The 23,263-nt window shown below is 37.3% G+C and overlaps 1 protein-coding gene across 1 annotated transcript; it reads left to right on the top strand.

Annotated features, from left to right (window-relative positions):
* Window positions 1-171: 171 nt before the first annotated feature.
* Window positions 172-22,919, top strand: FH (fumarate hydratase). The gene is made up of 10 exons (XM_032137449.2): window positions 172-336; window positions 2,660-2,794; window positions 6,252-6,362; window positions 7,917-8,093; window positions 11,201-11,383; window positions 13,815-13,980; window positions 15,731-15,934; window positions 17,409-17,536; window positions 19,417-19,570; window positions 22,729-22,919. Exons 1-10 carry the CDS (start codon window positions 205-207, stop codon window positions 22,869-22,871), a joined length of 1,533 nt encoding a protein of 510 aa, XP_031993340.1. The 5' UTR covers window positions 172-204; the 3' UTR covers window positions 22,872-22,919.
* The last annotated feature ends 344 nt before the right edge of the window (window positions 22,920-23,263 follow it).

The raw sequence follows: 23,263 nt of genomic DNA, 5'->3' as shown, positions 1-23,263 counted from the left end.
GCCTTACACCCCACACTACTACTAGAAAGTTAACCCGCCCCCCTCATTCTTTACTGGTCATTCACTATTGGTCCCGCCCCACCTGTTGGTTTGAGGCTGTTGATTGGATAAGAGCGGAGGCCGGTAGGCGGAACGGCTTCTGACAGCTGGCGTGGAGGCGTGGCCACAGCCGCCCAGAATTTTTACCCAGGCTGCCTCAGCATCATGTACCGAGCACTCCGGCTCCTCGCGCGCTCGCACCGCCTCGTGCGGGCTCCAGCCTCAGCCTTAGCTTCGGCTCCCGGCTTGGGTGGCGCGGCTGTGCCGTCGTTTTGGCCCCCGAACGCGGCTCGAATGGTGAGCGCAGGCCGCCATCCCCCGGCCTCCCCGCGGTGACCTTCATCCCACCTGCCTGCCGGCCCGGGCTCCCGCGGCTTGGCGGGAGAGATTCCCCGGGCGTCCGGGCCGCGCCAGACTCTGGGCTCAGCGCCCGCGCCGGCATGGCGGGCCTCCCGGCCTCGGGACGCCTCTTCCAGCGCAGGGATGGCGCCGCAGCCCTGGAGAGCGCTTGGGGAGGGACGGCGGCTGGCAGAGAGGGTACTACTGGGCCCGCTCCCGGCGCCTCCTCAGAGCCGTCCATGGCGGGCCGAGGCCGGGGCGTTTTGGGGTAACTTCGCTGCTGCTGGCGCGCAGGCCCACAGCCCTGGAGCGCTGCCCTCAAGGACAGTGGCAGCGTGGGCGGAGGGTGCTGGGAGAGGGGCAGCTCCTGCACCGTCCTGCCCCTTAGCTGGGCCTTCCTGGCCGGACACTGGCCGTCTGCGCATCTAGTGGTTTCTGAACGGTGGTTTGTGTCGCCAAGGGGCACTGCACTGCTTTCAGGCCCTCCAGGTGGGGTAGAAGGTTCTTCGAAGATTTTACTTCTTTTGAAATTGCATGTTCAGTTTGTTAGGCTGACTATGGTTTCCCCCATAACTTTTGTAAAACTCTTCAGTTCCGAATACTGCGGGCATAGTATTCTGAAGCATGTTTGAGCAGATTGGCTAGGAGCTGAATCAGTACTTTTTATTCAGAAAGACAGCTAAGAACTTAAAGATCCAAGTTCAGGTTATGACATGCTTACGTAAGTCCTTTTGCTCTTTAGAGTGTCACCCTTAGGAATGCAGGCTTTTAAAAAGCTTTAAATACATATGTATATTGTTAGGAAACGTTTGAGAAATGATAGTTGAAGAGTTACAGTTCTGCACTCTGGTGTAGCATGAGGTTTGCAATCTAAGAGATGTGATTTCAAATCTTACTCTGCTTCTCCTTTGAGACTTTGGGCAAGTTGTCTTTGTGCCTCGGTTTCCGTATGCAAAGTTGAAATACAGCTACTCAGCAAAACTGCACATGTGAAAATACCATGTAGTGAGTGCTCATTAAATAAATGCTCCATCTAGGGTATTTCAAAGGGCCAGTACTTTTTCTGGACTATAAACGTGAAGATAATTTGATTGGATCACTATACCTACGATATACCACTATACTACAGAATCAGAGATATTTTGTATTCCTCGAACTCCCTGCTCGACTAATTTTAGGGCATTTTAAAACCTTTACATATTTTTAAATTTATTTATTTATTTAGTGTTTTGTAAAGGGACGCAGACTGGAGAACTTCTAAATCTATCCTGTTGATGCAAATGTCAAAAAATAGCACTACTTTGCTCTTAGAATTGTAATGTTAGCTAAAATCAGATGGAGGTAGTTTTTGTTTTTTCTAGTTCGGGTATTTTTTGCCCTCTAACCATTCTCAGGTCCAAAATCTCTGTTGGTTTTGTTAAAAGTTCTTCCTGTTGCTAATGTTGAGAATTTCACATAACCCTTGATGCCCTAAGGTACCTTTTATTTAAAAGAACACATACAAATTCATTCAATAGAAAGATACTGTTTATTGAGTGCCTTCCACTTATCAGGCCCTGTAAATAGACCGTCTCTATGGGGATAGGGTTTTACAGACAGTGTTTTATTCTTGTCTTTAGGGGAGATTAAATAAGTAAAGCAGTTAAATAAGCAAATAAATCACACATGAGTAATTCGTGTGATCATTGTTTATTAAAAATGCATTAAAAAGTGCATTGAGAATGAGAATATTTAACAGGCAGACCAGCTGTGATACTGACTTGGTAGCATGATGACATATATATAAATAGTGTTTATATATATGAATAATGTTTATACATTTTTTATATAAATGAATATACATATGTAATATGTATGAGTAATGTTTATATATAAATAATGTTTATAAATTTCAAATAATCGTTCTTAGACCATTTTCAAAAGTTCCCAGTAAAATAAGCATTAAACTAAGTACATTGAATTGGCCAAATCTTGACCAATAATAAGCATACTCTTGAAATGGAAAAGATTACTATTTGTATTTCAAAGTCTTTATGTTTATCACTAGCCTAGTATATTAGTTCTACAATCTGTCTTTAACTCCTGCGTTAATAAGTTTGTGTGACAAAGAGCTCTCAAGAAAAGACCTGAAAGTGAGGAAGAGAATGAGAATCCAAATAGTATTTTTTTGTCTTTGTGATACTTATTCAGGGTTCTTTCTCTTTAACAGCTGATAAGATGCAATTACTTTTGATCCTGGGTTTCTTTTCAACTTGTAACAGTGTTGTATTCTTGTCTTTAGGCAAGCCAAAATTCCTTCCGGATAGAATATGATACCTTTGGTGAACTAAAGGTGCCAAATGATAAGTATTATGGCGCCCAGACCGTGAGATCTACGATGAACTTTAAGATTGGAGGTGTGACAGAACGCATGCCAGTAAGTGGCATTTGTGGAAATGTTGGCTTATTTTGGATGAAGTAGGCTGTATTCATGAGTCACTTTATAAATAAATATTTTTCAGAGTTAAAATGTAAAGTTATTAGAAAAGATGGCTTCATGAGTAATAAGAGGTTCTCTTTCACTAAAATGTTAAAGAACTTTTTGAAGTTTTAGCATGCTATTATTTTGAGCCATCGCTTTGAATATTTTGGATTTTTTAAAAATTTAAGGCCGGGCATGGTGGCTTATGCCTGTAATCCCAGCACTTGGGGAGGCTGAGGTGGGCAGATCACGAGGTCAAGAGATCAAGACCATCCTGGCCAACATGGTGAAACTCTGTCTCTACTAAAAATACAAAAATTAGCCGGGCACGGTGGCGCGCACCTGTAGTCCCAGTTACTCGGGAGGCTGAGACAGGAGAATGGCTTGAACCCGGGAGGCAGAGGTTGCAGTGAGCTGAGATCGCACCACTGCACTCCAGCCTGGCGACAGAGTGAGACTCCGTCTCAAAAAAATAATAATAATAATTTAATTTTAAGTTCCGGGATACACATGCAGGATATGCAGGTTTGTCGCATAGGTAAATGTGTGCCGTGGTGGTTTGCTGCACCTCTCAACCCATCACCTAGATATTAAAACCCCACATTAGCTATTTATTCTGCTGCTCCCCCTCCCCCCACAGGCCCCTGTGTGCTTTGTTCCCCTCCTTGTGTCCATGTGTTCTCATTGTTCAGCTCCGACTTACAAGTGAGAACATGCGGGTTTGGTTTTCTGTTCCTCTGTTCGTTTGCTGAGGGTCACAGCTTCTAGCTCCATCCATATCTCTGCAAAGGACATGATCTCATTCTTTTTTATGGCTGCATAGTGTTCCATGGTGGATATGTACAACTTTATCCTTTATTGATGGACGTTTGGGTTGATTTCATGTCTTTGCTATTGTGAATAGTTATTTTGGATTTTTATTTGACAGAACTAAATGATTGTCTTTTCATTCTTGCTGGGTATTTACAGATTTTTACTACGATTTTACAGTTTGTAAACATTTTTATTTCAATATTCATTTTTTTCCCCCACTAATTTAAAACTGAGATTTTAAAAAATTACACTTTGTAGTTTGGTTTCAGTTTCCTATAAAGTGTATAGTACACAAACACATCAAAGTATTACTCTTAACCATGTCTGACATATAATAGATAATATATAAGTATTTATTCAATTCCATATGAATGATTAAATGATGAGAAAACTTTCTACCACATTCAATTAAATTTAAGATGCTATCAATTAGAAGATGCACCAATAGGCACCACTAAGAAAGAAAAATGCTACTAATTAAGGTTGTGACTTACCATTGAATACAAGATACATCTTGATTTCAGAGATGTTAAAGTGTGAAAAGAATTGAGAAATGCATAACATATTCTACGGGAGCCCAACCGGAGTATGAAAAATAGTCAATGCAGGATAGGCTAGTAAGCCTAGAAGTAGCCAGGCTTCATCCGGTGAGATATTGTTTAACACTTATCTTATAAATATGCTTTTATTTTCAATAATGTTAAGTCATTCCTAAGCCTTCAGACTGCCTCGTGACAGGTATATAGAACTTTACAACAGGCAGCTGAATCTTTGATAAGAATATCTTTGTCATTGCCATCTACAGCCTTCTTGGCGGTGAGGTAAACATAGTTTGACTACGTGGTTGGGTGAAAAAGGGTAGTGACCAATCCTAAAATAATCTCATATTATTCAACTCCAGAGGCTAAGGAGGAGGTCAGCCCCAGCCAGTGTTGGTGGGAGTGAGCATGGCTGCCGTTTTCATTGATCTGTGTCACCAGCATGTTTTGTGGTTCTGGTGGTGCATGGTTCCTGCTGCTGCTGCTCCAGAGACAGCACAGCCATTGAGATTGCACACCTGTGAAAGGCAGACACCTGGGGTCTCGATTTTGTCATACTTCCTGAACTTTATTACATGTAAAACAGTCTGTATGTACTCTAAACTGAGTAGTATGATTAAACTCAACCCTTTTTACTTGAGGTCCAGAGGAAAACAAAGCTAAAAAAGATTATGAACATCTAATGTGAATAAATTAAGAATAAAGTGACCTGTCTTTTCTCTCTAGTGATACATTTTGCCATTTTATGGTGTTCGTTGAACCTCTTTCTGCTGTGAATGACCCTTTTTTATTTTTATGGTCCATAAACACTGGGGGTCATTCACTCCATTCAGATGGCCAGCGTTGATTGGCATTCACCTTTGCCCTTGGTAGTGGTTCAGCCCACAACTGCAGTGTTTGTTACTGTGGAGATTTAAATTCCCATTTGTCTTCATGTTTAAAGTTTTTAAGTTTCTAATCCTATGTGCCATCTGTCGCCATTTTGTTTGAGTAAAACATTTCTAATGTTTTAATTTTAGTTACTTAAAATTGAAATTTAAAATTTTCTGGTTTTCCTTTTCTATTTGCCCCTCAGCTTATACTTACTGTGGTCAAAGTTTATGTTTTCAATGTGTCTTATTTCTTACTTTTCTTTGTTTTTTCTACTTTGATTCCAGAGATAACAGGTTCTCTCTTATATATTCATCATTCTGTTCCTTTCTTCCCTTTCTCCCTTCTGCTCTTTCCCCATTCAAACCTGGTGTGGGATCTATACAGCAATCTGTATTATTAATTTTGACAAGAACTCACAATTCATTTGTCTTACAAAAACTAGGTTTTCATTTCAGTTTATCTTTTTCAAGCGTGGTGAGGTGATTTGGGATAGACAATGAAAAGATCTGCACTAACGGGGTTTTATATATATTGGAAGCTGTCACCTTTAGGTCTGGAGAATCTTGGGTTTAAAAAAATAATTCTTCTGAGAGAAATGTCCAGGGAGTTACTGAGTATTAAGGCTTTACTAGCTAAGTAGAATAGATTGCTTTTTGGCCTTGGGGTGAAATGATAACCCAGTCAGTAACTGGTAGTCTCATACTGATTGGCAGTTAAATATATCCCTTATTTATTTATTTTTTTAAGAGGGGAAGGAAACAATTATAATGTAATGTGGGATCCAGTAAGAGAAAATAATAGCTCTTGCTGGTGAAAAGGTTGACTACTATTTGTTTTTATTTATAGTATCTGAAATAAACACATATAATTTATTGTGTGTATTTGTGCATAGGATTGTATACGTGTGAATATGTGTGTATATGTATATGTATGTGGGAGACATACATATATATGAAGAGTCAATGTATTTGTTTTTATTTGGTTCCTTAAACAAATAGATCCATGATAATGTTGATTCTTGGTTCATGAATTCCTGTCTGTAATCTTTATAACCTAAACATTTTAGAGCTATAGTGTTACCGTTTTATTGTTATTGTTTTATGTATAGCTTTTGCATCTGCCAAAATAATAAATTTCCATGCTTAAATAAAATTGCAAATTTGAAATATTTTTCTGATTAATTTTAGACCCCAGTTATTAAAGCTTTTGGCATCTTGAAGCGAGCGGCGGCTGAAGTAAACCAGGATTATGGTCTTGATCCAAAGATTGCTAATGCAATAATGAAGGCAGCAGATGAGGTAGGAGGTGATAAGTGTGTTTACTTAATAACATCAGACCCATGCCGTACTCTGGATGATGATATGCTCTGGCAGAAGGAAAGGCGAACTGTGAATTCTTGAATTAATGAATTTCAGGGGAGGGTGGTAGCATGATTTTTAGTGATGATATTAATATGGTGCTTAAAATGTTACACTGTGACAAAATTTCTGGATGATTTTATGCCTTTTGTTTTTAAGCCTTTTGACTTTCCTTAATTTGTATAGTTTTAAGAAAATTTTTTGAAAAGATACTGTTTGAACTTTACTTGATTTTTTATTTTATATATAAATCTTTTTAAAACCAGTTGATTATTTGATAATGCATATTGAGAATGTAATTTTACTAATGTGCTAATAACATTGTCTTAAAGAAGCGGTCAGAGGTAACAACTGTATATATAGTATTGTTAATTACAGCACTATTTATAATAATGAAAACAAATTAGACAATTGCGTAACTATAATAGCTACTTATATACTTTATATTTATATGGTAAATTATAGAAAATTCCTTTTTTGAAGATTGGCATGAACAAAGCCTAGCCTATGAGAAATAGGGAGGAAAGTTAGCAAAAATATATGTATTTTACGATCCTAATTTTGTTTAGGAAAAAATGAACAGAAAATGTGTGTTTCTCATACACACACACACACACACACACACACACACACACACCCCTCATTGCATGAGATAGAGACTGGGGATGCCAACATGCTAATAGTCATAATTACTGAGCAGTAGAACTATAGTGACTGTTTTACTTTTCTCAGTTCTCAAAATTTTCTGCACTAATCACATATTTTTATATAACTAGAAAAAAAGTTTTATTTTAAAGTGGACCAGTTGTTCAAGGTAATAAATTTCTCAAGCGCATTCTGATTTTTTAAGCTAAAATCATTCCAGAAGATTGTTAACCACCCACATTTTACAAAGCATACCATCCAAAAACTAACACATAAGCTGAAAGTATAAAAATACAACAAAAATAGGGGCAAATCTGGGCAGTGTTTATTTCTACATTTGGTGATTACTGCTCATTGGACATCTGTGCAATGAAGTAGCTATTAGTGAACTCACATTTTCAAGTCACTAGCTCATTATCATGCTGACTCTGGCAATAACGTTGTTGGATATTCCTGCTGAGCACCAGCAACAAATATATCTAAAGACTAAACGTATTTGCCAGCCCTAACAGGTGGCCCTATATTAGAGGAGGCAGTTAGAGAAAAATAAGAAAGATAGTTTTGATTCCCTTTTTATTTGAAACCAGTGAATTGTCATACCATTCACTATAGATAATATTTCACTTTTTAAAGTATCTGTGGTTGGAGCAAGTGATGCTTCAGAAGCTTAGATATGTGGGTCAACTGTATTCAAACTCTGTGGCATAATCAGCAGGTCATTTAGCATATGAAAACAATGAACGTATTTAAAATAGTTTTATAAATGGAACTTAATTATGGTTGATTAAAATAGTGAAATGAATATTATTTCCTTTTTTAAAATACTCATTTTTAACATTTTTTCTGCAGGTAGCTGAAGGTAAATTAAATGATCATTTTCCTCTCGTGGTATGGCAGACTGGATCAGGAACTCAGACAAATATGAATGTAAATGAAGTCATTAGCAATAGAGCAATTGAAATGTTAGGAGGTGAACTTGGCAGCAAGATACCTGTGCATCCCAATGATCATGTTAATAAAAGCCAGGTCAGTATGTGAGCTTTGCTTTTTTTTAATTATAAATTGAAAAGCATACCTGAGATTTTCCTTGTAAAACAAGCATTCACTTTTTGACAAGAAGAGTTCATTATTTAATGGATAAGCCTTCTTATGGTTCTTATTTCTTTAAGGAATCTTGGCTTTATGTTTCAATCCTTATAAAAATTACTTTTAGGACACTCGAATTTAGTATATGTATTTTTTATTGTTTAAAACTATTTTGAAATAATTTTAGATTTATAAGAGAATTGCAAAGATAGTTCAAATAGTTTCTATATCCCTTCACTTAGCTTCCCTTAATGTTAACATCTTACGTAACCATGATACATTTATGAAAACTAAGAAATTAACATAGATACAGTACTGTTAGCTAAACAACAGACTTAAAAAAAAAATTGAGGCTTTCCTCAGTTTTTCCACTCAAGTTCTTTTTCAGGATCCAATCAATGCTATACATTACATTTAGTCACATGTCCCCTTAGTTTCTTCCAATCTGTGACAGTTTCTTGGTCTTTTGCAATTGTCTCAGTCCTTTGGGGCTGCAGTAACAAAATACAATAGACTGAGTGGCTTATAAACAATAGAAGTTAATTTGTCACAGTTCTGGCAGCTAGAAGTCTAAGGTCAGGCCACTGGCCAATTCATTGGCTTGGTGGGGGCCCACTTTTTGGTTTGTAGATGGCCATCTTTTCTGTGTCTTCACATGGTGAAAGGGACAAGGGAGCCCTCTGAGATCTCTTCATAAGGGCACTAATTCCGTTCATGAGAGCTTTGCCCTATGAACTAATCACCTTGCAAAGGCCCCGTCTCCTAATACTATTACCCTAGGGGTTAGCATTTCACATAGTAGTGACCTTGACACTTTGAAAGCAGTGGTCAGGTATTTTGTAGACTGTCCCTCAATTCTGGTGTGTCTGATGTTTTCTCATTAGACTGAGACTTTTGAATTTTTGAGAAAACTGTCACAGAAATAAAGGGCCCTTCTGATTGCATCATATCAGGGGTTCATGATAGCAACATGACTTTTACTGGTGATGTTAACCTTAATCTCTTGGTTAAGCTGGTGCTTGCCAGGTTTCTCCATGGTAAAATTATAATTTTTCCTCTTCTATACTCTTTCATTAGAAATAGGTCCCTAAACCCTGCCTGCATTCCAGGCACTGTATTTCAGTTTCTAGAGGGAGGAGTATCAAAAAGTTTTTGGGCTTACATTAAAATCACTGTAATAATTAATAGTGCTACCTTGAGGCTACGCAAACATCTTCTTTTTCCTTAAACTTTTTCCCACTATTTTTAGCATTCGTCAGGGAATCTTGTCTACAGCAATTACTTCCGTGGTGTTTTAATAGTGATTTTCAGTTTTCTTTATTCGTTCTACATTTGTTAGTTGAATTTTTCTGCAAGGAAGATTTGTTCTCTCTGTCCCATTTATTTATTTATTCAGTTATTTGTGTATATCAGTATGGATTCATGGTTATTTATTTTATTCTTCAGGTTATAATCCCATACTTTTGTTTATATTGTTGCTTAAATTCTTTCAGCTCTGGGAACTCAATGCATTTGGCTCCTGTGTCCTTTTAGGCATGCCACCATCCTTTTACTTAAGTTCTTAAGTGTGTTCTGACTTTCTGGTACTTTAAGATGCTCCAAGCTCATTGTCTTGTATTGTTTCTGCCCCAGCCCTAGAAACAGCCATTTTTCAAGGAACTGTTGGAGAATTTTTATTGGAAAATGATATTTAGAAACTGAGATCTGGGTGCTAGGTATAATTTAATATATTTTTAAGTAGTAAGGAAGAAGTTTTTTTCATATACGTTCATTGTATAAGGGATTTTCCCAATCTAATACTTGCCTTTATGAATTTATGTTTTCTATATACTGAAGTGTGAATTGTGCCTCAGAAAGGTAGAGTTGTAGATGTAACGTGATTGGCTACATGTTGATAATTATGTAAACTATTTTAATTCAGGTGACAGGTACATAAGTGTTTATATACCATTCATCCTACTTCTTTTGTAAGTACTTTATATTTTGCATAGTAAACGTCAAAATATATAAATAATGTATCTTTTTAAATGACAGTATACTTTTATATATATCTGTGTGTGTACGCGTGCGCGTGCACGCGCGCGTGTGTGTGTGTGTGTGTGTGTGTGTGTGTGTGTGTTTAGAGATGGTGCTTCACTCTGTCACCCAGGCTGGAGTGCAGTAGAGTGAGCATAGCTCACTGCAGCCTCGAAATGCTGAGCTCCAGGAATCCTCATGCCTTAGCTTCCTGAGCAACTGGGACCACAGGCATACACCGCCATGCCTGGCTAACTTTTAAAATTATTTTAGAGACAGGGTATTGCTCTGTGTTGCCCAGGCTGGTCTTAAACTCCTGGCCTCAATTGATCCTCCTGCCTTAGCCTCCCAAAGTGCTGAGGTTATAGGCATGAGCCACTGCACCCAGCTTGATATTATGTTTTAAAAGTACAGGGTCAACAGTTGAGGAAAGAGCACTGAGTTTATACTACCTGGTCAGGTCTCAGGTTTGCCAGTTGCTAAATATTTTGGCATTTATACAGTCTCTTTGAGGGCTTGGCTTTCCTATTTTTAAAGTGGTAATCTACCTCACAGAATTTTTCTAAACTTAATAAAGAGCTATTTATGAAAGACTGTATGCACTGTATAATTGTAAGATATTCAGTTATAAGATTTTGAATATATAATTCAATAATTGATGTAATTTGATCTAATAAGATATTCAACTACATCGAAGATATTACTGCTGTCTTCAAGTGTAGTTGTTAACTATACTTCTCTGTATTTTGCTGTCATTTATTAGCAGCAGATATAATACGTATTCTATATAATACATAATACATTCAGTATACTTAATGTGTGTAATACAATTCTGAGTATGCGTTAGAAACCAGGATGCTGCTTATTTGATTCTATAATAACTTACCTATGACATGCCACACATAAATGTAACTGAGCTGGGTTTTGAGTAGTTAGTTGGAGAGTTTTTTAATTGAGAAGTTTAATTCAGAAGTTTGTTTTTGTTGCCTCTGATTTAACATTTTATATTTCTTTTGAAAAATTTCCAACAGAGCTCAAATGATACTTTTCCCACAGCAATGCACATTGCTGCTGCAATAGAAGTTCATGAAGTACTGTTACCAGGACTACAGAAGTTACATGATGCTCTTGATGCAAAATCCAAAGAGTTTGCGCAGATCATCAAGATTGGACGTACTCATACTCAGGATGCTGTTCCACTTACTCTTGGGCAGGTATAGGAGTTTGACTAATTTTATTCAATTTAGAGCTTAGTACAAATGGCCAGTGTGTCGTGCTTGAAATCTGACTGGCTTAAAAAGCCAAATTTGTAACCGTCAACTTCAGTGACAGAGGTTATTCTGTTCAACCAATCAGTAATTTTTATTGACATCCACTTAGAAGAAAAGCAGAGTGTACTGGCTATAAGTCAGATTCAGTCAGACTGCTCGGGTTCAAAACTTAGCTTTGCCGTGTACAAGCTATGGGACCATAGGAAAATCATTTAGCCTTTCTGTGCCTCAGTTTTCTGAGCTACAAAATGAGGAAAATAATTTCTCTTTCATAGGATAGTTGTGAAACTCTAATAAATTGTTTTATGTAGAGTGCTTAGAAGCATGCCTGGCACACAGTAAGTACCCGTTAATGTTAGCTACCATCATCACCACCGTCATCGCTGTCATCTCCGTCAGTATCATCGTGGTTTTTCTTTTGTCTTTCTTACCTAAATTAGTAGGTTATTTAAGATTTAATCTTAAAGTGATTAAATAAGGTAGATCTTTTTAAGATGGCTCTGGCCGCATGTGAAGGAGATACTACTCTCTTCTCCAAGATATTAGAAAGTATTTTCATGTTTCTTTATCAATGCCTTAAGGACTATCTAATAGTATACATTGTGAAGGAAATGTAAGGAAATACAGGGAATGACTTTCGTCTTAGTAAACTCACGCTCCAATTGGGGTAGCTTAATCTCCTTATGGAAGGAATGAGGAAAACTCGAAATGAGTAATTGAAAAACAAATGATGGGACTAAATTGAACTCACTGGATTGAGTTGCTTCTTAAGGCTATGTCTCATTTCTCTTTGCATCATTAGTACTTAGGACCATGTATAATTTCTAAGGAGGAACAGTATGTGTGTTTTGAAACTTTTGAATGTTCCTCAAGTTTCTAATTTTAACCTTTTTTTGGTGTTGAAAACCACAATACTAAATACCATTTGGGCCATGACTCAGCCTCCTGTGTAAAATCATCATTCTTCCTGTTAAGACAGAAAATTTTATTTTTCTGTTTGACTTTATCAGAAGCATTTATAGTTGCTTTTATTGGGCTTGTCTTTTGAGTTCGTGTATTGTTCCCTGTCAAAGTGTATTTTATAAGTGAATCTATGTAGTGTGTTTGTGTGTGTGTATACACACAGTCATGTGTTGCTTAACAATGGGGATGTGTTCTGAAAAATGCATCCTTAGGCAATTTCATAGTTGTGTGAACATCACAAAGTATACTCACACAAACCTAGATGGTATAGCCTTCTATACACCTAGGCTATATGGCATAGCCCTTTCCTCCTAGGCTACAAATCTGTGCAGCATGTTACTGCATTGGATACAGTAGGCAATCGTAACACAATAGTAAGTATTTGTGTATCTAAACATATCTAAATGTAGAAAAGGTACAGTAAAAATACAGTTTTATAATCTTAGGGTCCCACTGTTTAAGTGATCTTTCATTGGCTGAAACATCATTATGTGGTGCATGACTGTATATGAGTGAAGTTATATCAGATGCATCAGGTCTACCTATAATGAGTTATATCTTTTGAAATGTTTTCTTTAGAACAGTATGGCATCCTATCACTTACAGTTTTTTAGTGTTTTCAGGCAGGAAAAAAGGATAGATTTAGTGTAACCATGTATCTTGGCTTGCCCAGTTAACTCCCAGTTTATGCCTTTTGTTTCTGCATAACTATTAATAGAGCCCTTTCTGTGTTCAAAACATAAATTCTGTGGTTGCCTTAATTAAGGCATGTCAAAATTTGGAACCAGGGTTGACATTGGCACACTGATGCTATGATCTGACTCTATTGTTACCTCCTGTTCTTTTTGGAAGGTCCCTGAATGCAAACTGTTACCTTCCTGTGCTATTCAGTGAGTCATTAGCTTCCCGAGTCTCTGTAGAATGTCTTCATATTTCCTGTAACGTTTATACACTGAAATTGTATGGAGAATATTTCTATGTTTGCATTTTTTGGGGGGAGATGAGTTACTATTTTTTCTTATACCAAGTTGTCTGAGACATCCCAAAAAGTAAGAAATCACTTCAGTTTCTTTAGTAGACTGCAAGTAAACCAATAATTAAGTGTAGTAAAGTTGTTCTTTTTAAAGTGTATTTCCTGTGCTGTTTTTCTTTGCTTCCTATTAAAAGACTAGATTATAATAAATAGGCTGCATGTTATCAGTGGCATTGTCGTACCTTATGGTTCTATAAACCCTCATCCTTCCCTATACTTTGCTCATCATAAGATTTGAAGTAGTATAAATAAAACTTGATTAGCTTGTAATTTAGTATTCTGAAAGGTATTTTTAAAAATTTCTATTTAATGCAGTTAGAGTCACTTGTAAGCTATTAGGAATTACTTATTCTTACCTTAATTTTCTTTTCTTTTCAGGAATTTAGTGGTTATGTTCAACAAGTAAAATATGCAATGACAAGAATAAAAGCTGCCATGCCAAGAATCTATGAGCTCGCAGCTGGAGGCACTGCTGTTGGTACAGGTTTAAATACTAGAATTGGCTTTGCAGAAAAGGTTGCTGCAAAAGTGGCTGCACTTACAGGTTAGTGATCACGTGAATTATTTCTCATTTTCATTTCTCATTATATGTGGTCTGTATATTTTCTGAGTGTTCCTGTCTTGAATTCTTGTGAATTTAAAGTTAGAAATGATATTTTTCCATCAAACATGTGTTTTGAGTCTGTTTCTGAAGTTATAATGTTAATTATTTGCCTTTTAAAAAATGTTCCATATAGGAGTTTATACAGCATGCCATTAAAATCTACCAGTGTTAGCTTTGTTTACTAGTTAGTTTTCAATTATTTTCCCTTTAAAGTTTTGAATAGCAGTTTTCAAAATAGGCAGAAAAAACTGAGTGTTGAGTAAGTTATTTGAATAGTAAATATGTTGTAGACAGACTTAATTTCTTTTTTTCCTATGTCACGCTGTGATAATTCTTTGAATTATTGACCTTTTTGAACTGTGTCTTTCCTTTAGTAGAGAGAGTACTATACTTTAGATAATGATAACTATTATTAGGGCCAAGTTGTCATCTTCAGAAAACTCTTATTAAGATGTAGATGTTACCAGACGGTTAGGGTAGAGATAATTATACACTGCACATGATACCAGCTGATATGTCTTTAAACCATATTTTAATAGAAGAGAACTCTACTTTTAGGGTTTGGCAAATGTAGATTTATAAAATTTTTAACATGGGGGTTTTTAACTGAGAACATCTAACTCATTTTAGCACCCTGTTTTTACAGGGGATCTTGTGGGCTTCTGGCTAGGGGAGAGGATGAAGCACAGTAAAGTGGACAAAGAAACTTTAAAAAATTGTATTAGGGGCTGGACATGGTGGCTCACACCTGTAATCCTGGCACTTTGGGAGGCCAAGGTGGGCAGATCACTTGAGGTCAGGAGTTCGAGACCAGCCTGGCCAACATGGTGAAACCCTGTCTCTAGTAAAAATTTAAAAAAATTAGCCAGGCATGGTGGCGGGCGCCTGTAACCCCAGCTACTCGGGAGGGTGAGGCAGGAGAATCGCTTGAACCCTGGAGGAGGAGGTTGCAATGAGCCAAGATCGTACCACTGCCCTCCAGCCTGGCTAACAGAGCAAGACTCTGTCTCAAAAAAAAAAAAAAAAAAAAAAGTATTAGGAAAGGAGTGTGGAATAAACGAGAATGAATTCCCCTCTACTTGTTACTCAAGCATAGTCAGGCATCATATACGTGTATCTACGGTGGGATTGTGTTTTTTCTTTCGGTACATTTATTGTACTTGTTATTTCATCTTTTAAATGTAGTGCCTGGCTAAGCACAGTGGAATTACACACCTGTAATTCCAGCACTTCGGGAGACCAAGGTGGGTGGATCACTTGAGCCTAGGAGTTTGAGACCAGCCTGGGCAACATGGCGAAACCCCATCTCTACTAAAAATTCAAGAATTAGCTGGGCGTGGTGGTGTGCACCTGTAGTCTTAGCTACTCTGGAGGCTGAGGTGGGAGGATTGCCTGAGCCATGGAGGTTGAGGCTACAGTGAGCTGTGATTGAGCCACACTGCACTCCAGCCTGGGCAACAGAGTGAGACCCTTTCTGAAAAAACTTCAAAAATGTAATACCAGATTCTTTCTGCTCCTTTAGGACTTCTTTTAAAAATGTGGACAAAATTTGAGTCTTAAGTAAACATTTTTTTCTGAAGTAAAATTTTTATTTTTTCATATATTGGAACTTTCTGTTTAACTTGATAATAGTAGAAAAATGTTTAATTCAACTTGTTCACCCATATAGGATATTTTTTCTTTTCTTTAGGCTTGCCTTTTGTCACTGCTCCAAATAAATTTGAAGCTCTGGCTGCTCATGATGCTCTGGTTGAGCTCAGTGGAGCCATGAACACTACTGCCTGCAGTCTGATGAAGATAGCAAATGATATTCGATTTTTGGGTTCTGGTCCTCGGTCAGGTCTGGGAGAATTGATCTTGCCTGAAAATGAACCAGGAAGCAGTATCATGCCAGGTAATCACATAGCTAGTAAATGTTGGAGCTAGAACTTGACTAGGTCCTAGGCGTTTTTAGCTATGGAACATGTCTCTTTGTTTAAAGTTATCCCAAAGCTGGATACGCAAGGCACACTGTTTCAGCATGTCTGTGGTCCTCTGATCAGGACTTCTGGGCACATCACCTAACAAGATAGGAAAAAAGAATCTTACTTAGCAGCAAGTATTTTGAATCCCACATTAGAAAATGTAGAACAGGCTGTTAAAGTGATCAGCATGGGTTGAATAAAAAGAAGTCATACCAAACTTCACTTATTTCATTTTTTGCATTGCGTTATGTGCCTGTTAGATATAGCAAGTGACACAACAGTGTATGTCTGGATTTCAGCAAGTCATTTGATAGATTCACATGATAGTCATTGATTCCAGTGGAGAAGCCTGGGCAATGCTGGCAGATGAATGTAGCTGGGTGAACAGTGACATTTCAGAAGTGACTAATGAAGTGACTTCAGTCTAGAAGAATATATTGGTAACGAGCTGAAGGGCTCTGCCCTTCAACACTTTACTGGTGTCTGAGGGTGAAGGAAGAGAATACATGCTAATCATATTAGCAGTTAACAGAGTTGAGGTAGCAATACTATGGATGACAGAACTGAGATCCATAAAGGCCATTGTAGCTTGAGCTAAAACTGACAATATAACTTTTAATAGTGAGAAAGAAAGGCCTGACTCTAGATTTTTATAAAAATTATGGATCTATAGAATAAGAAGAGATGAAATTTTGTTTTAAAGTACTTCATGTTGAAAAATGACATAAGGGTTTAGTTGATTGCAAATCCAGAGTGATTGCCGAAAGAAAGAGAAATGGGGAGTCACAGATAAAGGAAATAATCCACCCAATAATCTTTCCAGTTTGTTAACTTGTACTGGTCAGAGGAATCTGGGTTGTTTGATTCAAACTTGGAGCTTGTCCAAGGAGTATGAGCAGGGTAGTGGGGTTCCAGAGACTCATGTGATAGATAGGAAAATTTTAGCTTAGCATCACCTTCCCCTAGGAAGCCTCCCAAGTGTTAGTGAAGGGTCACTTTTATAAGTGTTCTGATAGCAGCATGCACTTCTCTGTATTTACCCCTTATAATTGCCAGCTCTTTCTCCCTAGCCTCCAAGTTCTGCAAGGGCAGGGCCTGCATCCTTCTTATTCACTGTTGTATATTGAGTGCCTGGCTCCATAAATATGTATAGAATGAATGAAAATCATGAAGGCGGAGAACTATATTTAATGTGTAGTTGTGGCTACTCATTAGCCTTTGAATGATTCAGTTTGTGGCTACCCATCCCGCCTTCCTTGGTTGGTTTGTTTCATTAAATTACACCGATGGTTGGGCCTTGCTTTGTTGTATATCTTACTCTATTTAATGAAATTAGATTTCTTTATTCTCCTGATTATTTGCATAAATTCTAGTCTTACTCTGTCATTGGTGGTTTTCTTGAAGGCAAGGTGAACCCTACTCAGTGTGAAGCAATGACCATGGTTGCAGCCCAAGTCATGGGGAACCATGTTGCTGTCACTGTCGGAGGCAGCAATGGACATTTTGAGTTGAATGTTTTCAAGCCAATGATGGTAAGCTTTAAATCTGATTTTTAATGTTTTTTGACCAAAGGCTTATTATCTTGGTTTTGTATTTCATAAAGACTTCTAGTGATTCCACATTGGGTATTTGGGTGACATAAGTAGCAGTTGGAAGTCAAGCATTTATTAAGTTACCAGAATAACCCTAGATAATAGAAATTAGTTGACTTTTAACCTAAGGAATTTGATGTTTTTATAATAGCCCCAGTTTAAGAAAAATAAAACGCCTCCCTACAAGCCTGTCTCCTTCTCATGCTGCTGCTTTCTACTTCAAATTCAGTCTTCTTGAAAGGATAACACATACTCACTTTCATTTATGCTGTAGTCACCACAGCCCAGCATGGCCCCCTCCGTGCTTGAATTATTCTCCCAGTCATTGGTGACTACCTCAGTCCAGCTGGCATTGCACAGTTAGTTCTTCCCTTACTAATAGTTGGTGTTGACTGTCCCTCCTTGAAACATTCTTCATCCCTGCTTTCTTGAACATTTTTTCACCAGTTCTCTTTCTGCCCCCCTGTCAGACTTTCTTTCATTGTTTGGCTTTACCTTTCCACATACTTGAAAACATTGTGTCCACCCGAACTGTTCTTTTTCTTTCATCTTTACGAAGATTGTTAGACGCATTGCGTCATTTCTCATCAGTTTCCTCAGCTTCAGATAGTGGACCTGTTGCCATAATTTAGAGTCCTTCATTTGGGCAAAGTGTTATAGCTAAAGTATAGTAGGGGCTTACTTTCTCTTGGAATCTGTTGTAAATTCTAATTTTAATTTGATAAGAATATGCAAATGACAAATATTGAGTATATTTAATATATTCACTAAATATTTATTGAGTACCATTTTCTATCAGGCACTGTACTGGATGCATAATAGAGATAGAGCAATGAACAAGACAGATTTCTTGCCATCGTGGAATGTGTGTTCTAGTGGTAAATAAAAACACAGGCCAGAGCAGAATTCAGACTGTTAAAATTTTGCTCTCAGGTCAGATTCAAAACAGTTAACACCAGATACCCAGCATTTATAGGTGCATAACGATAAATGCCTTGTTAATCTTTTTAAAATTTTATTTTTAATATAAAATAAAGATAATCAATATTTGCCCTATTACAAGGTCATTAGTAGCAAATTAAAACTTAGATTATGTGTCTTAGAGTCCATTGTTGGAAGTCTCGTTTTCAGACTGTGGAGTTTTAGACCAGAGGATATTAGGATGTGGATATATCTTCATAAATATTAGAAATGTTGCCAAAAAAAAAAAAGCCAAAACAAACTAATTGATTTTATACTGTTTTTAATATTATATGAAAAGTTATTTTACAGTGACTGGAGTATTTGTTAAGGCATAGAAAATCTAGAAATTTGGTGATCATTAGATTTTGCCCTAACTTTACTAATTGCCTCACACTCATGTTGAACTTTCGAACCTCTGCATCTTTGCTCCTCTTCCTTCTGCGTGGAAGATTATTTTTCCTTCTCTGGCCAAGTCCTCTCCATAAAATAGGATTTCACCAGTTCCAACAACTGGAGTTAATTTCTCTTTCTCTATAGTCTCTAACACTTCACACCTCTGTTTTAAATACTTGCTATGGGCTATTTTGTGTTTTAGTCATTTGTATTTATGTCTTTTTCACCTTTTTTAGATTTCTGTGCCTTCATATGTTCGTGCTTTCTTTCACATTTGTTTCCTTGGTTATAGTGCCTTAAAATTTGCAGGAGTTCTATGTTTATTGAATTGTATATTTACTATCAACCAGAAAATAATATGTTATTGGACAAAAAACATGTTGCCTTAGTAATGTCTCTCTCTCTCTCTCTCACTTGCTCTCTCGCTCTCTCTCTCTCTCTCTCTCTGTCTCCCTCACTCAAAGATTAAAAATGTGTTACACTCAGCCAGGCTGCTGGGGGATGCTTCAGTTTCCTTTACAGAAAACTGCGTGGTGGGAATCCAGGCCAATACAGAAAGGATCAACAAGCTGATGAATGAGTCTCTAATGTTGGTGACAGCGCTCAATCCTCATATAGGTGAGTGTTTAAGGAATAGTAATATCACTTTGAATGCAAAATTAAAAAGCTAAAACATTTTTAAGAGACAAGTGGATCAGTGTTGGAGAACAGCAAATTTCTTTTGAATATAGTATTAGTAAAATCTCAAAATATTTGAAATTGTGTGGAAAGATACTATAGAACTTGTATGGTGTCATAGTTCTTTCAAAACTTGATCTATCATGCCTCATTTTATTTGAAATGTATAGAGAAGTAGTAGTTCAAACTTATTTTAATTTTAATGGAATTCAGATGCCAAATACTCTATGCAGACCATTGGGGAAGGTTATTTGTAAGACCTTCAGGGGCCGGGCGCGGTGGCTCAAGCCTGTAATCCCAGCACTTTGGGAGGCTGAGGCGGGCGGATCACGAGGTCAGGAGATCGAGACCATCCTGGCTAACACGGTGAAACCCCGTCTCTACTAAAAATACAAAAAATTAGCCAGGCGTGTTGGCGGGCGCCTGTAGTCCCAGCTACTGGGGAGGCTGAGGCAGGAGAATGACGTGAACCCGGGAGGTGGAGCTTGCAGTGAGCCGAGATCGCGCGCCACTGCACTCCAGCATGGGGGACAGAGAAAGACTCCGTCTCAAAAAAAAAAAAAAAAAAAAAAGACTTTCAGTGCGTAATGTCACTAGGTGGCACTGCTGATTAGCAACATTGAATGAACTCATTTTTCTACCTTCCCTAGATCTCTACAATGCTTTAATTTTGTTGTTTTATTCAATTCAGAAATGGAAAGTTACAATTAAAATAAAAAGTTTATGTATTCATTGCTTATAGTGAAAGGGAGGAAGGAAAATGCAAATATTTTGTCTAAAACCATGCTATTGTATTGTAAGTCTTTTTCGGAACTGTAAATATTTCATTATGTAGAATCAAACATACAGGTTTGGGTAGTAGACTGACCATAGAGATCCCCATTAAATGAACTGTTTTCACTTTTGTAGATTTTGAGGCATTATGTTGCATTATATTATGACGTGTTAAAAGCCTTTTACTCATTCTTCCTTTCTGCTAAGCAGAGGTTAATATATTTTCTGACTTTCTATTATAGAACAAGTTATGGTTCATGTATTTGGCATAATATGGCTACTGCTTCTTCTATAATCTTGAACTTTCAAGGCAAATTTTATATTCCTAGTTTCACATCAAGCTATAATTTCATTTTTTTTTTTTTTTTTTTTTGGAGACAGTCTTGCTCTGTTTCCCAGGCTGGAGTGCAGTGGCGTGATCTCGGCTCACTGCAACCTCCGCCTTCCAGGTTCAAGCGATTCTCCTGCCTCAGCCTCCCAAGTAGCTGGGACTACAGGTGTGTGCCACCACGCCCAGCTAATTTTTGTACTTTTTAGAAGAGATGAGGTTTCACTATGTTGGCTAGGATGGTCTTGATCTCTTGACCTCATGATCCACCCGCCTTGGCCTCCCAAATTGTGGGGATTACAGGCTTGAGCCACCGCGCCCGGCCTAATTTCAGTTTTTTAAAATTAGAGCTCACTTGACTCTTTTAGGTAGCTCTGAGCCCAGTATGATATCAGTTTTTTGGTATGGCATTGAGATTGGTAATAATGGTTGATCCATTTAAAATTATGGTACATCAACTACATCTGGAAAAACACAAAAGGGAGCCCAGAGGCTTGTGTGAGCAGTTTTCATCAGATCTTTACTTCAGAATATGTTGCCAAAACTTTTAAATTAGAGATGTCTCCTAAAGTTTGGTAAATCTTTATTGGAATCAACTTACTGTGACATAAAAAGAATTGTTAGAGGCCATATGAGAATGAGATGGGTCAACACCACCTCACTAGTTGACTTGGTGTGAACCTTACAACCCTTCGAATCATGGGTTCCCTATATTCTCATTAGGTACCAGGCTGGTTGCTAATAATGTCCTGTTGGACTTGACAACTGAAATGCTTAGACTTTAAAGCCATTATTAAGATAAAAGTACTGGATATATTTTGATCTCAAGAGTTTAACATGCGAATTCTTTCTCAAAGCATTTCTGCTTTAAGAAAGATGCCCTTTTCAGTAAATGGCATCAATAAATGCCCTTTCAGATCAGTAAATGCCCTTTTCAACATATTTAGCATTCACAAATTCAGTTAAGTAATAAAAGTAACTATGCCCATGCTTTCTTTTATAGCTGATTAATAATTGCATATTGACACATGCCATCCTGTTGATGATGTATACTGCCTCAGCAAGCTTCTTCCTTTTGGCCATATTTCTCTGATCTTGTTTTGTTTTTTGTTGTTTTTTCTCCCTCATTGGTTTCATTTTCATTCCTGCTTTTTCTTCTTGACTTTATATATATATTTTTATATATATGTTATATATATATTTATATATATGTTATATATATATTTACATATGTTATATATATATTTATATATGTGTTATATATATATGTATGTTAAGACAAGACAGCTTGCAGAACTGCCCTGCCCCCACTTTGATTAATTTGAAAAGCAAATAACTCTGAAGTAAACACTATGCCTGTGATCTTTTGTGCAGTCCGTATTTCTGCCCAGACTCCCCATTTGTGTCCCTGTAACGTCTGGGAGGAGGCCAGGGTATAGAAGCCATTGCAGTGGAGAGCCACATAGAGAAGAGCCATTGGAAGCAGCTCTGGAGGCACCTCTCCCCAGGCCCTGCCTGCCCCTGCCTCGCTGCGAGGACTTCTCCCCTCTCAGAGCCACTCACCACAGTTGCCAGACGTGCAGTGCTGTATTTTCTGCTGGACTGGAGCATTTAGCTTGTTAATGTTTCTTTAGAAATATAATTGTTTCTAGATAAACATGTTGTTTGAAAAATATACCCAGATGTATATTTTTATGTCTTGGTGCTATAATTTCTACTTTTTTCCCCTTCAAAATATCTAAGTTAGTGGAAAATTTCAACTTAGGAACAAATCTGTTGGAGAAAGTGAGGTATGTTCAAGTGTTTATTTCTTAAGAAAAGTAAATGTTCTATGTAAAAAATGATTGTTAAGATAATCACTGTTAACTATTTTTAAAAACAAAAAATGTCATAAGAGGCCCATATAGCATCAATATCAAGCAATTATGTTACCTTTTGCTTTAGGAAACCAAATATCACTACTAACCCGTATGTCATCTTTTTATTTTTTCTTCAGGGTATGACAAGGCAGCAAAGATTGCTAAGACAGCACACAAAAATGGATCAACCTTAAAGGAAACTGCTATCAAACTTGGCTATCTCACAGCAGAGCAGTTTGACGAATGGGTAAAACCTAAGGACATGCTGGGTCCAAAGTGATTTAAATAAATTTATAATGAAAATAAACATGTATAAAATTTAAAAAAACAGACTCCCATTTCTTAAAAATGGATAAGTTTGAAAGGAAACTTCTATTGAACTTAAGTATCTCTAGCAGAGCAATTTGATCAGTATATAAAACCCTAGGATGTGCTAGGTCTAAGGTGGATTAAGCAAGTGTAAAATAAAATACATTTATAAAATAAAAAGGAAAACAGACTTAAATTTTCTCCTATGTTAATTGACTTGTAGTTGAATCTATGATATTTGTGCATGTTGTCTTTGTGACTTCATAAGTTACCAATTTCTAAAGGGTTTTAATTTTGGAGGTTATTGGTGGTTTAAAAAATTGTCCAATTATATCTTATTATCTCATTCCCAAACCATGTCCT

The sequence above is a fragment of the Hylobates moloch genome, unplaced genomic scaffold (genome assembly GCF_009828535.3).
Source record: "Hylobates moloch isolate HMO894 unplaced genomic scaffold, HMol_V3 SCAFFOLD_18, whole genome shotgun sequence".
NCBI classification, from domain to species: domain Eukaryota; kingdom Metazoa; phylum Chordata; class Mammalia; order Primates; family Hylobatidae; genus Hylobates; species Hylobates moloch.
This window is presented reverse-complemented; position numbering and strand designations above follow the sequence as displayed.

Coding starts and splice junctions, on each gene's coding strand:
- FH (XM_032137449.2), top strand. CDS start 205: ATGTACCGAGCACTCCGGCTCCTCGCGCGCTCGCACCGCCTCGTGCGG. Junction 8,094..11,200: donor ATCATGTTAATAAAAGCCAG/GTCAGTATGTGA, acceptor AATTTCCAACAG/AGCTCAAATGATACTTTTCC. Junction 11,384..13,814: donor TTCCACTTACTCTTGGGCAG/GTATAGGAGTTT, acceptor TTTTCTTTTCAG/GAATTTAGTGGTTATGTTCA.